This window comes from Lithobates pipiens, unplaced genomic scaffold (assembly GCF_037356315.1).
Source record: "Lithobates pipiens isolate NorthernLeopardFrog02 unplaced genomic scaffold, aLitPip1_a1.2 Scaffold_8, whole genome shotgun sequence".
NCBI lineage: Eukaryota > Metazoa > Chordata > Amphibia > Anura > Ranidae > Lithobates > Lithobates pipiens.
Window position 1 is genome coordinate 546,031,484 of NW_027507903.1, and position 14,029 is coordinate 546,045,512.

General features: G+C 43.2%; 1 protein-coding gene across 2 annotated transcripts in view; it reads right to left on the reverse strand.

Moving 5' to 3' along the window:
- LOC143960843 (aspartate aminotransferase, cytoplasmic-like) overlaps positions 1-13,151 on the reverse strand; it is a 91,855-nt gene extending 78,704 nt beyond the window's left edge. The window contains exons 1-4 of one of the 2 annotated variants that reach the window (XM_077469785.1): positions 13,033-13,151; positions 12,871-12,947; positions 7,960-8,129; positions 5,500-5,681 (exon numbers count right to left, since the gene is read on the reverse strand). In XM_077469785.1, coding sequence (XP_077325911.1) covers positions 5,500-5,681; positions 7,960-8,077 — 300 coding nt within the window. In that variant the 5' untranslated portion in view covers positions 8,078-8,129; positions 12,871-12,947; positions 13,033-13,151. The other variant, XM_077469784.1, reaches the window with a different exon arrangement.
- Between the last annotated feature and the right edge of the window lie 878 nt (positions 13,152-14,029).

The window sequence follows — 14,029 nt, forward strand, 5'->3', positions numbered from 1 at the left end:
AAAAAGGGTCGCTGGTTCGAATCCCAACCATGACACTACCTGCCTGGAGTTTGCATGTTCTCCCTGTGCCTGCGTGGGTTTCCTCCGGGTACTCCGGTTTCCTCCCAGACTCCAAAGACATGCAGGTAGGTTAATTGGCTTCTGTCCAAAATTGGCCCTAGTATATGAATGGGGACCTTAGATTGTGAGCTCCTTGAGGGTAGGGACCAATGTGAGTGTGCAATGTACAGGGATAGGGATAGACACTCACTCAGGTTGAACTGGATGGACTGGTGTCTTTATTCAACCTTACTAACTACGAAGCTATGAAACTAAAATAAAAACAGGATAAACAATACATTAACCTATTAATATGTTAGACCACCTATGTGTGTAAAAACATACACATGTACCAAGTAACAATTTCTTTATAAAAATACACACAGTGTCCAGGTGGGTGGGAGAAAGAGCTTCAGAAGTTGATGGTGTCATGCTGTATAGAATCATAAGGCACCTTTCACACTACCGATCCGTTCAGATCCACCTGTCAGTTTTTCAGGCGGACCTGAATGGATGCTCCATAGAGGTCTATGGAGCTTCGGATGTCAGCGGTGACAAAAGTGTGACGGAGGAAAAAGCTATTTTTCCATCCGTCATCGGATCGGGTGACGACGGACACTGTGGTCTGTCGTCATCCGATCTCCCATAGGGGAGAGCGGCGCTGTGACAGGTCCGTCACTGTGCAGTGTGCGGAGACAGACTTGTCCTCTGCCTGCTCAGCAGAGATCGCTCCGGCAATCCCCGCTGAGCAAGCGGATATCCACGGGGCGGATCAGCACTGATCGGCCCCGTGTGAAAGGACCCTAACTTGTCCTATAGTGTTCTGCTTCTAGGTCCTGTGTCCTGAGATTGTGGCAGCATTGTACTGTCAGAGTCCTAAGTGGGGAAAAAAAGAACTCCAGAAGGAATAATTCTAAAGCTTGGGGAAGGTGCTTCATGGGTTGGAGCTGAGAAAGAAACTAGGTGAAAGCTGAAGGAGGATATGCTGGGACACTTCTGTTTTTTCCATCCATTCATCTGTATGGGATCGTATCTTGGTTGGGCAACTGTAGTTGGTGAGTGTATGTCCATAAGGTGGTAGGAGGCTGCACTCTACAACCTCCAGTCGTGGTGGTGGATAAATCGATATAAGAAGTATGATTAAATATGTGTAAACCAAGGACTAAAGAATATGTGTACTGGGTTCATTAATAGACACTGTGTGAATGTTTATTTAAAAGCTGGTACAAATAGATTACTCCCCCTCATTCCCGGCCTCATTTTCTCCGACCAGGTAGGCTTTATCCCCGGTAGGGAGGCTAGGGACAACACCATCCGCACGCTGAATCTACACCACTGGCTTAACTCTACCCAATCCCACGGGTTCTTTTTGTCCCTTGATGTGGAGAAGGCGTTCGACAGGGTGGCTTGGGATTACATGCAGACAGTACTGAAGGGAGTTGGACTCCTGCCACGTATGTGCGCTCATATTGATGCCTTGTATGCAAACCCTTCAGCTAAAGTGAAAGTCAATGGCCTCCTGTCGGACGCCTTCTCCATCAGTAACGGGACGCGACAGGGCTGCCCCCTGTCACCCTTAATCTTTGTTCTGACACTTGAACCCCTGCTCAATAGATTAAGAGCCAACCCTGATATAAAAGGGTGTGTGGTGGGCGATAGAGAGTTCAAGGTAGCAGCATATGCGGATGATATTCTGCTGTCCCTGCAGTCCCCGCGCACGTCCCTGCCTAATCTTCTCAGTGACTTGAAACAGTTCGGGGAATTATCAAACTTAAAGATCAATTACTCAAAATCATACGCCCTTAACGTCTCACTTCCCCCGCAGGAAGCTTTTCACTGTCAGGACTCCTTCCCATTTAGATGGCGGAAGGATAGCATCCCTTATCTGGGTATCCAAATCACAAAGAAAATATCTGAGTTATACAAACAAAATTTTCTACCCGCGCTCTCCAAAATCCAAACGGAACTAGCTGACTGGGCCAACTTAAACGTCTCCTGGTTCGGCAGGGCGGCGCTGGTAAAGATGATGGTCCTCCCCCGACTCTTATACCTGATGCAAACGATCCCGATTCACCTCCCTCCCTCCTTTTTTGCAACATATAAAAAGTCCTGCACCACCTTTATATGGAAGAACTCGACCCCGCGTATCAAATATTCCCGCCTAACTCGGGTTAAATCAGGGGGAGGGATTGGCCTCCCTGACCTGGCCAAATATTATTTAGCTTGCCACCTAACCAGGGTGGTAGACTGGCCGATCCACAAGGTCAGAAAGGCTTGGATTGCTCTGGAACAGCATTTTACTAAAGGAGCGTTCCACTCCCTCCCCTGGATTGCCCCGACTCATTGGAACCAGGCCATTAAAACACACCCTTTTATCTTTCCTTCCCTGGTGGCCTTCAACCAGGCTTTACGCCTTTACAAAATATCCTCGCGACCAGGGCCCATGACACCCTTGCGCAACAATCCAGAGTTCAGCCCGGGAGAATGCATTGCATTCTTAAGCAGAGAATGGCCTCATGCGGAGGTTCTAGCACACCACTTCTTTCACAAAAATAGACCACGTTCCTATGAGAACCTTGTGGCACTCTCCCCGACTCGAAGCTTCCCCTTCTGGTCATTTAGACAAGTGAACCATTTCCTCGCCTCGGTAAACCCATCTACCACGTGGTGCAGACAACTTCTCCCATTCGAACGCCTTTGCACGAGCGCCACCCCTTTGCGACACTTAATATCGAGCATATATGCACTTCTGCATGATGAGTCGGACCGGGCACTGATGAATCCCACGCGTAGCTCCTGGGAAAAGGATTTGCAGGTCAACCTTACCAATGAACAGTGGGAGGACATATTTACTTACGTCCATAAAGGCTCGATGAACGTGGCCATCCAAGAAAATGGGTATAAGATCGCCACTAAATGGTACAGGACCCCTGCTAGACTACACAAATTCTCCCCTACGATTCCCAACACATGCTGGAGATGTCAGACAGCGATAGGTTCAATGATTCATATATGGTGGGAATGCCCCTTACTACAACCCTTCTGGCAGGAAGTCCACTCCATTATCGCACAGGTCACCACCTACACCTTAGACTATAACCCCGCGCAATATCTCCTCCACCTTACGACTCTACCGAAACGGACCTACCTTAAATAATTAGCCATGCATATGGTTAACGCGGCCAGGCTGTGTGTTCCCACACACTGGCGATCTACTGACATTCCCTCCATTAGGGAATGGCTGACCAGAGTCGCTAGGATAGAGGAGATGGAAGAACTGATATATACCACTCAAGACAGACTACAGAAATTCTCGACCATCTGGGCGTGTTGGAAACACTTTCAAACCACAGATAAATACAAGACATTCTTTCCCCTACATTTATAAAACAAAGAGGCGCAAGGTCGGTGGGGGCCGGGGGGGACACCCACGCCCACCCGCCCCTTCTTCTTCTCTCCCCATATACCCTTACTTTCTTCTTCCCTTTACCCCCTCCCCTCAATCCTTTACCCCCCCCCCCCCCCCCCACATTGTCCCAGTCAGTTGTTTTAACTCTATCGGACCGCAACAAGGCAGTCGTTTGCTCTCCCACTCGGTCACGAGTGCCGGGAGCTACATCATCCCACCCACCCTAGTGGGACCAGAGGATACGGGTCCTGCAGGCGGGGTATTCAGGCCCAGCACTACCTGGCACGACTTGAGTAAGCCTCTTTAAATGATAGGTTCATAGTAGTTATGTGTTTGCTAACAAGTTGTACCCCTGTATAACAATGTTCTATTAGTCACGACCACTGTAATAGTGTAATAGTTCTATCTGTATTGCGAGTTGATAGGGTTGTGACAGCACTTTGTGTTTATGATGATTCTCTGACTTACACGTTTGTATGCCTTGCATTTTTCAATAAAATCTTTTATGGAAAAAAAAAAAAAAAGCTGGTACAGTTCTGTTTTTGCCCGCATAGGTGGCCTAACATTTTTATATGTTCATGTATTGTTCTTTCTGTTTTTATTTTATTCATACTGTACACACACACTAATTATAATATATATATATATATATATATATATATATATATATATTTTTTTTTTTTTTTTTCCCATCTTGTAGATTAGAGCAGTATTAAATAAGGATTAACTTTATACTTATTATTGGTGAAGGGTTTCTTTTACTTATGGCAGCTTTCACTTATATTAATTTGGTTTCGATATGCAATATTCACTTTAATCATGAAGTGGAGTTTGACATATAGTAAAAAAAATAAAAAAAAAGTTTTACCCACAGGAGTTTCGATCTGTAATTTTTTGAGTGTAAACTTAAAAATGAACAAAGATTTTGGTTAATCTAAGAAAAACGTTCATGCAAGATAGCTAAATATTCTTATAACATAGTATAAGAAAACTGGTTAAAAGAAGTGAAAATGTTTTTCAAATCTTTCCCGCCGAGTGGCAGCCACCTACCAAAGTAAATAACCTTAGCCCCATTTGTTTCAAAACCTTGAGCCAAATGCTCCTCTGGATGGCTGTGGGCCATCAAAAGTACAGACCAGCAATAGGAATGAATGGGTGAGCTGTAAGCACATGCCCAGGACTAATTTCTGCAAAGACGGTAATGTAGCAGACAAGACCAAACAGAAATAATTTCAGGAGCAGGGCTAAAGGTAAGTCCAAGGATTCTGGATTTTTTTCACAGAAAATGGCCTCATTTGCTTTTTGGATATTGCAATAATTTTGTAGACCATTATGATCAGGATTGAACTGTCACTTTGACACATAACACAGTTTAATATTCCTAAGGAAGCCATGAAATTAATGGCAAAACATGTTGTGTGTTGGTTATAGAAGTAATGAAATTAGTTAGGGGATGACTTCAAAAGAGATCTTGAAAGAGAAAATCTAGTAGAGACAAGAAGAAACATAGTAATTAAGATCAAAAGAGAGATGGAGATTGAGAGAACAATCTTGGTAGGGTAGAAAATAGAAATAATGTGTAAAGATCAGACATAATGAAAAAACTGAACTTTAGAAAAATGGAGGAGGATGGTGTATAAGAGATATGAAAAAAGTAGAGATGGAATAAAGAAAATAACTACTATAGAAGCTATAAGATGTCCTTCCAAATTTTAATCATTGGTGAAAATATATGTAAAGAAAAGTAGAATTAATTTTATAAGGATTGTATTGTAAATTTAATAAAGATTACATTTTAGCGACTATAATGGGGCTGACATACAACCAGTAAAGTACTCAATATTATATCCTTTACACTTAATCTGGAATTTAATAAAACCCCAAGTACAGAGTAAAACAGTTGGTGAAAAATAATCCTGAGATAATAATAGATAGCAGAATAAGTACGTTTCAGCTCAGTAACTAACTTTGGTACACAACATCAACACTGAATTGTACCTGAAAAAAGAAAAATCTGATATGTTGTTTCCTGTTGAAAAGCTACCACTTACCCTATTTTCCATGATAGCCTTGTTGTTCTTTCCCAAAGCCAGTTCCGTCACTCCTCTGAGAAATTCTGGATTTCCACCTACTGGCAAATCTTCATAATTTCTTGTCGGATCATTGAGTATCTGCAAATATACCTTCTTCACTGGCAAAGGAACCCATGGCAGACCATCATCAGACAAAAACACTATGGCGAAAAAAAGGGAGCACCTAACAAACACCGCTCATTCTGTGCATAAGAGTCTAGCACAGGTAAAGTTATTGCAAACATTCAAATAACTAAATATGGAAAAAGATTGTGAAACCAGTTTAATGCAACTGAAACTCTATAACCATAGACTGGTAATACCAATGGTTGCATATGCAGTGAAGCTGATCTGAAAAGTCAGGATGTCACTCCTTTTGATTGCTCCAGAATAAAATATGAATTTGGGGTCAATTCAATAATGTTCACCGCATGCGATAACTCAGTCATGTGACTCATTTGCATAAAGTATCGTATGTGGTTAAAAAAAAAAGTAAATTCACAAATAAAAACAAAAAACTATTACACAGTATTTACCCCCTCCTCCTGAACCATACCAGGCCACATGCCTTGGCCCAAGGCACCTTGTCCCCCTGTTGATGGGTATAAGGGTCTCTTCCCCATAACCCTGGGCTGTGGTTGTGGGGGTCTGCGGGTGTGGGGCTTATCACAATCTGAAAGCCCCCTTTAATAAAGGGGCCCCCAAATCCCAGACCCTCCCTATGTGAATGAGTATGGGGTACATAGTACCCCTACCCATTCACCAAAAAAGTGTAAAAGTACAAAAAGACAGTACAAGAGTTTTTGAGAAGTAATTAAAAAAAAAACAAATAACAACAACGTCCCCCAATGTAGATCCGTCACCACCGGACCCAAAAAAAAAAAAAAAAAAACGTTCTGCTTACAATGAACGTCTTTGCAGTCTGTCTGCCCTGCTGTGTGACATTTCTTAAAAAGCTAAGTGGCAGGGTCACCTGGTGACATCCAGCCAGGAAGATGCTGGCGTGGTGGTGTCACATGGGGCGGGACCAACCGGTGCATCATCGGCTGACCCCTCCCCTTAACTATCTAAGAACTTTCAGACGGAGGAGCGGGTAGTCGACGGGAGCCTTCGTTGGGGCCAGAGGGTTTTTTTTCTCTTCTTTTTCAAATCTGACAGTGGCGGCGAGCGGTGTGATTGACGTTGGATTTACATCAGGGCACATTTTTTTTTTTAAATAAAGGAATTGTCAAAAGCTGTGTGTCGCGTAGGGTGGGCAGAATCTGGGGGCCCTCTTGTTAAAGAGGGCTTTCAGATTCCGTTAACCCCTTCATCTGAAGACCCCCACAACCACAGCCCAGGGTTGTGGGGAAGAGGCCCCTGTCCCCATCAACATGGGGACAAGGTGCTTTGCCCCCCTACCTACCTTTTAGTTCACTGGCCCTTCCCTATTCCATCTCCTTTTCCCCTCGCCCCCCTCCCCCTTCCCCTTTTCCCTCCCCTTCCCTTACTGTTCCCTTCCCCTTCCTTTCCTTCTGTTTCCATTTCCTCTCTCCCTCCCCTGCCCCCTTTTCCTTCCCAAATGCAGCTTACACTTTATTAATTTTGTTTCTTCTATATACCCCATAATTATACTAGCTTTTATGTTATGTACGCCCCCATAGTTGTCTGGTTTGCTTGTCCTGTTCCTGTGTATGCGCTGTGGACTAGCCACCTTTGGTATATGTGAAGCGGAATGCCCTATTATCAATTATATTGTATTTAATTTATATCTATACTGTATTGTATTCTATTGATGTTTCTCTTTTCCACATGTTAGTCATTCTGATTCTCCTGAAGAAGCGCAAGGTGCGTAACATGTAGAGCGAAGACAGAGTTTACATTGTTTTTCTGTAATATAGCCATACTTGTGGATCCACTACCACAATGGAATGATAGCCTCATCTTCCAGATTCCATGTGGTTGATAACCAATTACAATTGCTTTATTTCAATTAGGATATGATTTATCAATGTGTATTTTAAATATACATTTTCTATGTCTATATTAAAAATATATTTTTGTATAATTTGTCTGGTCGTGCCTCAAAAGTCCAAGCCCTTCTTTCTTCTTTAAATCTCCTCATAATTAAATGGAACGTGGCACTGTTTACCTCCATTGTATCGATAGTAACTGTATCAACACAGAGTGGTACTATTTATTTATCGATCCAAACATTAGTCCTAACCTTTGGTTAGCACTTCTGCCTAGCAGCACTAGGGCCCTTCCAACCATGGTACTACCTGCCTGGAGTTTGCATGTTCTCCCTGTGCCTGCGTGGGTTTCCTCTGGGTACTCCGGTTTCCTTCAACCCTCCAAAGACATGCTAGTAGGTTAATTGGCTCCTATCTAAATTGTGTATGTATGTATGTAAGCAGCATTATATAGGTACTTTTAATAAATAAATATAAATAAATAAACCTTTTTGCCCCAGAAATATCTTCCTCCGGTCTCTGTCCTTGAGAAAAGCCTCTTCCTGTTGCTCATCTCTTAATTTAGATGCTTTTGGAACATCAATAAACACAGACAGACTTGTCATCTTTCTTCACTCTGCTTCTTCACTAAGCACCAGTTAGAAACCTGCTTCACTGCTGAAAAAATATATAATTTGTTACATATGAAGGTTAGTTTGATAATGACTCTAAAATTGGGGTTTATTGCAAAAGGCGGTCCTGAGACAGTTGAGGTCTCTCCAAATTACATAAAATAGCTTCCAACTGTCCCTCATTTTGAGGGCATGCCCATATTTTGGAATTCAATTCCTCTCTCTTTCTCAATTTTCCCTCTTTTTGGTCTGATGTAAGGATCTCAATATGAAAACCTGTATTGTTTAACTATCAAAAGTGTTACACTGCACTAAATCCAACCTTTAAATATCTGTAATTTTGAGTCAAAATTATTTAATCCAACATAAAGGAAAAGTAGTGATAAAAAATTGGGTTGAATCATCATTTTTATATGTATTATTCCTTGTGGTCCGTGTGCCAAGGGCTTGTCAGACAAAGACTTGGGGGCACATCCTAACTATGCATCACAATAAAGATGATGCTGTACAAGACCATACAATCAGAACAAAAGATTTTAGCGCAAACATACAAAAACGTCATTAAAATCCAACAAGGCTATTTAAAGCACCTGGACATAATAAGCAAATAAGCAAATATGGGGATTTGGTCACCCCATATTTCCATACAGGGGATTGTCATTCACATATATGCATTGTCCAATAATGCATCCATCCTTCCCTTCACATATTAGTTGGGAGGTAGGAATTTGCAGGGAAAGAAAGTCAAAGCAGCCCATGCTGTGTTTTACATTTGAAAGCATAGCATTCATAAAAGACCTCTACAAAAGTACTTATGGTCAAGGGCAAGAACTTAAAGTGGAGCTCCACATCTTGTCTGCCCCTGAATTTAGCTGGCAGTTCTGCCTTTGCTGCAGCCAGCCCATTCAGAAAGTGCAGTGTAAATCGCACATGGGCAGCAGGAATCTGTCTGTGAAGCCGCAAGGCTTCACTGCCGGTTTCCCTTACCCAAGATGGTGGAACCAGCACCCAAGAGCCGATTCAAGAATTGGCTTTGGTAAGGACACTGTGGGATCCCTGGACAGATAAGTGCCCTAATAGTAAAAGTCAGCAGCTACGGAAATTGTAGCTGCTGACTTAAATTTTTTTGTTGGGGAGCTGGAGCTCCTTTTTTTAACTGTATCTAAGCACCATAAACCAAAACACTATTTAATACATTTTTAATGTATGAAGCAAACTCACCCATCCATCCATGTCTGCAATGTTTTTTCTTGCTGAGAAATAATTTTGAAAGCCCCCCCACCCCAGCATTTATAGATGCAGCCATGTTGAGTAAAGTGAGATGATTCATGTAGCATTTAGTTCCTGGAATCCTTCAGCCCTTAGCTCAGGCATGCAGACAGGAAGGTGTGCTTAGGTAAAGCCTAATGATAAATAAATAATGTCCATAAAGACTTCATGGATGTATGACATCATGTTGGCCTAGGCTAGAAACCAGGAATCGACTGAATGTCTCTCCTTCCCATCAGTGTTAATGTAATCTGAGGTGTGCATGGCTCAGACCATGCTTATGGCACCCACTCTGTGCCATTGTGAAGTGACATGCATGCACGTGGGAGTTTTGTCATCATGGCCTGGCCATTCATGCAGCCAGAGAGAGCAAAACCCACAGAAAGACCAGGGAAAGGTGGAAGCGCCCAGGACCAGCTGGAAGGATTTGACAAGTAAGTCTGCCATAATGTGCTAATATGCTGTGTATACCAGCACATTATTGTATACACCACCCAAGGGCCCATTTTAATAAATAAAAGCTGAGTTTAAAGTAGAATTTCACTCTCCCAATCAATATTGATTATTTGTAATCCTCATGCTGATAGCACCAATAAATAGATATTCAAGTATATCCTATTTGACCCCTTGATAACGTCTTATTGGACAAAACACGTCAGTGAGGAGACACTAGCGCTAAAGCCAGGCCACTGTCCAATGGTTGGCAGTGGCACCCATTGTCATATGTGTTTATGATTTATTTTGTCTTATCTATTATCCAATAAATACTATACTATGGAGACTTCATCTGGCTCCTGGTGAGCTTTATTTACCACAGCTATACCTGGATGGTACGAGTTGCTGAACAGCCTTCACCACAACAGATAGGGGATCTACACTTAGTGCGTGTTTGCTGCTGTAACGGCAGCAAGCTTTTCCTGTGAGTGTTTATTTCACAAGGGTGCAGTGGATGATTCTGGAGCACTGTACTGGATCACCTCTTTACTTTTCAAGATACCACCAATTTGTTTGGGCAAATCTTTGCACTGAACTTTGTGCTTTCATCAATAAGTTTATATTGCTGACCCTAACATGGGACTGTGCATTTAAATCTACCGTATATACTCGAGTATAAGCCGAGATTTTCAGCCTCTTTTTTGAGGCTGAAAGTGCCCCCCTCGGCTTATACTCGAGTCATCGCTGTCTGCCCGCTCGATCAGCGTGTCGAGCAGACAGACAGCGGCCATTCTATTCAAAAGCCGCGCCTCCGGCTCCGCCTTCGCCTGTGATAGGCGGAACACTGAATTTCCCAGCAGCCTGTGTTCCGCCTATCACGGACATCGTATCATCCTCGTACTACGGACGAGGATGATACGACGTCTGTGATAGGCGGAACACAGGCTGCTGGGAAATTCAGTGTTCCGCCTATCACAGGCGAAGGCGGCGGCGCAGCTTTTGAACTTTACAATGGCCGCCGACGAAGAGGGCACGGGACGGAGGCAAGGCAAGGCACGGCACGGCACGGCACGGGACGGGACGGGACGGGGGCAAGGCAAGGCACGACACGGGACGGATGCAAGGAGGCAAGGCACGGCACGGGACGGAGGCAAGGAGGCAAGGCACGGGACGGAGGCTCGGGACAAAGGTAGGCTGGACACACACACACACACACACACACACACACACATGGATGGAGACACACACAGGGATGGATGGATGGATGGATGGAGACACACACACACAGGGATGGATGGATGGATGGATGGAGACACACACACACAGGGATGGATGGATGGATGGATGGAGACACACACACAGGGATGGATGGATGGATGGACACACACACACACAGGGATGGATGGACGGACACACAGGGATGGACGGACACACAGGGATGGACGGACACACAGGGATGGACGGACACACAGGGATGGACGGACACACACACAGGGATGGACAGGCATGTCTCACCCTCGGCTTATACACGAGTCAATAAGTTTGCCAGTTTTTTTGGGGGTAAATTGGGGGCCTCGGCTTATATTCGGGTCGGCCTATACTCGAGTATATACGGTATATTTTTCATTATATTCATTTTTTTAGTGTTGATTTTCATTCAAGATTGAACTTATATAAATAAAAAATTTTCACTTTACCATTTTTTGGGAATTTATTATAAAGCAGAGTTCCAGTCGTTTTTACGTTTATTAAAAGTCAGCAGCTACAAAAAGTGCAGCTGCTGACTTTTAACAGAATTTTTTGTCCCACGGTCCAGCAATGCTGCCATCCAAAGCCTCGCTTCTCTCCCTCGCTCCTCTCTGCTGTGCTGGCATTGCAAGTGTGGGCACCCGGCTGTGACAGTTTGCAGCTCCACAGCCAGGTGCTCACTGCGCTGCGCCTTCTCAGTGGTCAGGCAACCTTCTGGGACCTGTGGCGTGTCCCAGAAGATTGCAGAGAGGCAAGGGAAGAGGAGTCGCTGCCTAGGTGTCGAAAGCAGAAGTGGGAGCTGGGTACCTGTCAAAACTAGGTACCCCCCCCCCCCAAAATGACATGCCAAAATGTGGTATGTAAGGGGGAGAAGAGTGCTTAAAGTGGAAGTTCCACTTTTGTGCTTTAATAGGCTGTTCATATATAAAAAAGTATTCAAATTTTTTTCTTAACATCCTATTTAGTTTTTGTATACTTTTTTTTTTTACATTTCTTCAGTTTCTTCATGGTTTCCTGCCTAGGCAAATGATGTCATACATCCTAGGAGTCTCCAGAAGGGGGGAGGGAAGAGGAGGAGTTTTCTCAGCTCAGCGCACTCTCCTGCTTGCATGGACAAATGGATTCCCGGAAGTAAATGACACATGAATTATTTGCCCTTATTCAAGATGGCCACAGCCAAAAATGCTAGTGGGTGTTTTTCAAAGTGATTTTTTAACAAAATAAAAGCAAAGAGACAGGGATGGATGGGCGAGTTTGCTTTGAATATTAAAAATGAATGAAATTGTGTTTTTAGTTTGTGGCGCTCAGATACAGTGAAGATCCGTTTTAATGCAGCTTTACAGAGATACAAAGGAAAATGTACATGTATTGGAGAGATTTACTGAATATTTATACTTTTGGTTCTGACATACACTCTCAGTCACAAAGTACGGCTGTATAGCATTGCTTTTGCTAAGATTATTCTTTCTATTTAAAAAAAATCTGTAGTTTTTTTTTTTTGTTTTTTTTTGCAATAACCACGTACAAAGCAGCGGTAAAAACTCCATTATATAGCCTCCTGCTATGGATTAAAAAAAAAAAATTGGGGAAATTGATATTATATTCCGATATCATTTAGTGGCAACATGCAGTTAAAGAATACCAGCAATTTACAAGTTAAAAATAATAAATCAACAAAAACAAAATTATTTAATTCAATAAAATGCTACATTTCATTAAAAAGTCTACAGAAAACAACAATTATTTTGTTTGCAAATGTTTTCCCCATAGACAGTAATAGAATTGGAAATCAGTGTAATAGAGAGTTCCAAAGAAAGATTTAGAATGCTGCCTACCTGCCAAAATCAGATTATTCATTCGTGACGTCCAAGATCAGAGAGGTTTCTAGAGCGTCCCTAAAGCTTCTGTTTTCCTAGAGATGAGAGGTAACGCAGACATGTTTCTCATTTTTACACCCAGCACTATAATAATAGTAGGAAATCTTTCCACAGCCTCACCTATCAGACAGGTTTACACGGTGCTGGTCATGTGACTATTGTGTGCACATAGCCTGTGGGCACCTGTCAGTATCCTGGACTTTGTGTCTACAGAGACTTATGTCCGGACAGAAAAAGTGTTTCCTTTTTCTTGGTTGTTGGCTGGCAACAGAATATCAATGACTCTTGTTACCACGGCAGTCAGTCAACATAGCCACAGCTACCCTGATTCTTCCTTGTACAAAAGAGAACGAAGACTTATTAACCAGTTCCCCTCTACAGCAATTTTTTTTTTTTTGCAGACATAAAAATCTGCATTTTTTGGCTATAAATTTACATTATATATTTGCTGTGGGCCAGTTCACACCATGAATCACACAGGAACACGCTGCACATTATTGTGCGATTCGCATGCAATCCAGGCCTAGCCCAAGATAACACGGTCTTCAAATACAAAGGGTACTATGGGTATTTGATGTAATAATATGGCAGAGACTCCCAGTTTCGGCTGGTGGTAATTTTTTTTTGGGGGGGGGGGGGGGGCGGTAAACCCCCCTCGTGTTGGTTGGTGCACTTAACCCATCCATGGCAGGCAATCAAGGACGGTTTCCCCTGCTCTCCTCCGCAGGCATGACGGCGGGTTCACGAGTAGCTTCTCCTTCCCCTGCTCGGTGGCTTCCATCTCCTCCCTCCTACTCCGCAGCCAATAAGAATGCTTCTCCTTTCAGCCAATCAGACTCACTTCCTGATTGGCGGAGAGGAGATTCACTGTGAGAATAGGGAGTATTCCAGGGCTCAAAATACCAAGTCCTGAGCTACTAGCCAGGCCTTAAGGGTTACTCTCCACCAGTTGCCCCACCCAATCCCTACCCTGCACCATCCCTAATTCTGCCCCTAAACATGCCCTCATAAATGATCTCATGAAATGACAAATGTTTTATGCAGAATTAAGTTACAAAAATAAATATTAACAACAACTTTATCAGTGCCTATCAGTACAGCCTCACCAGTGCCCATC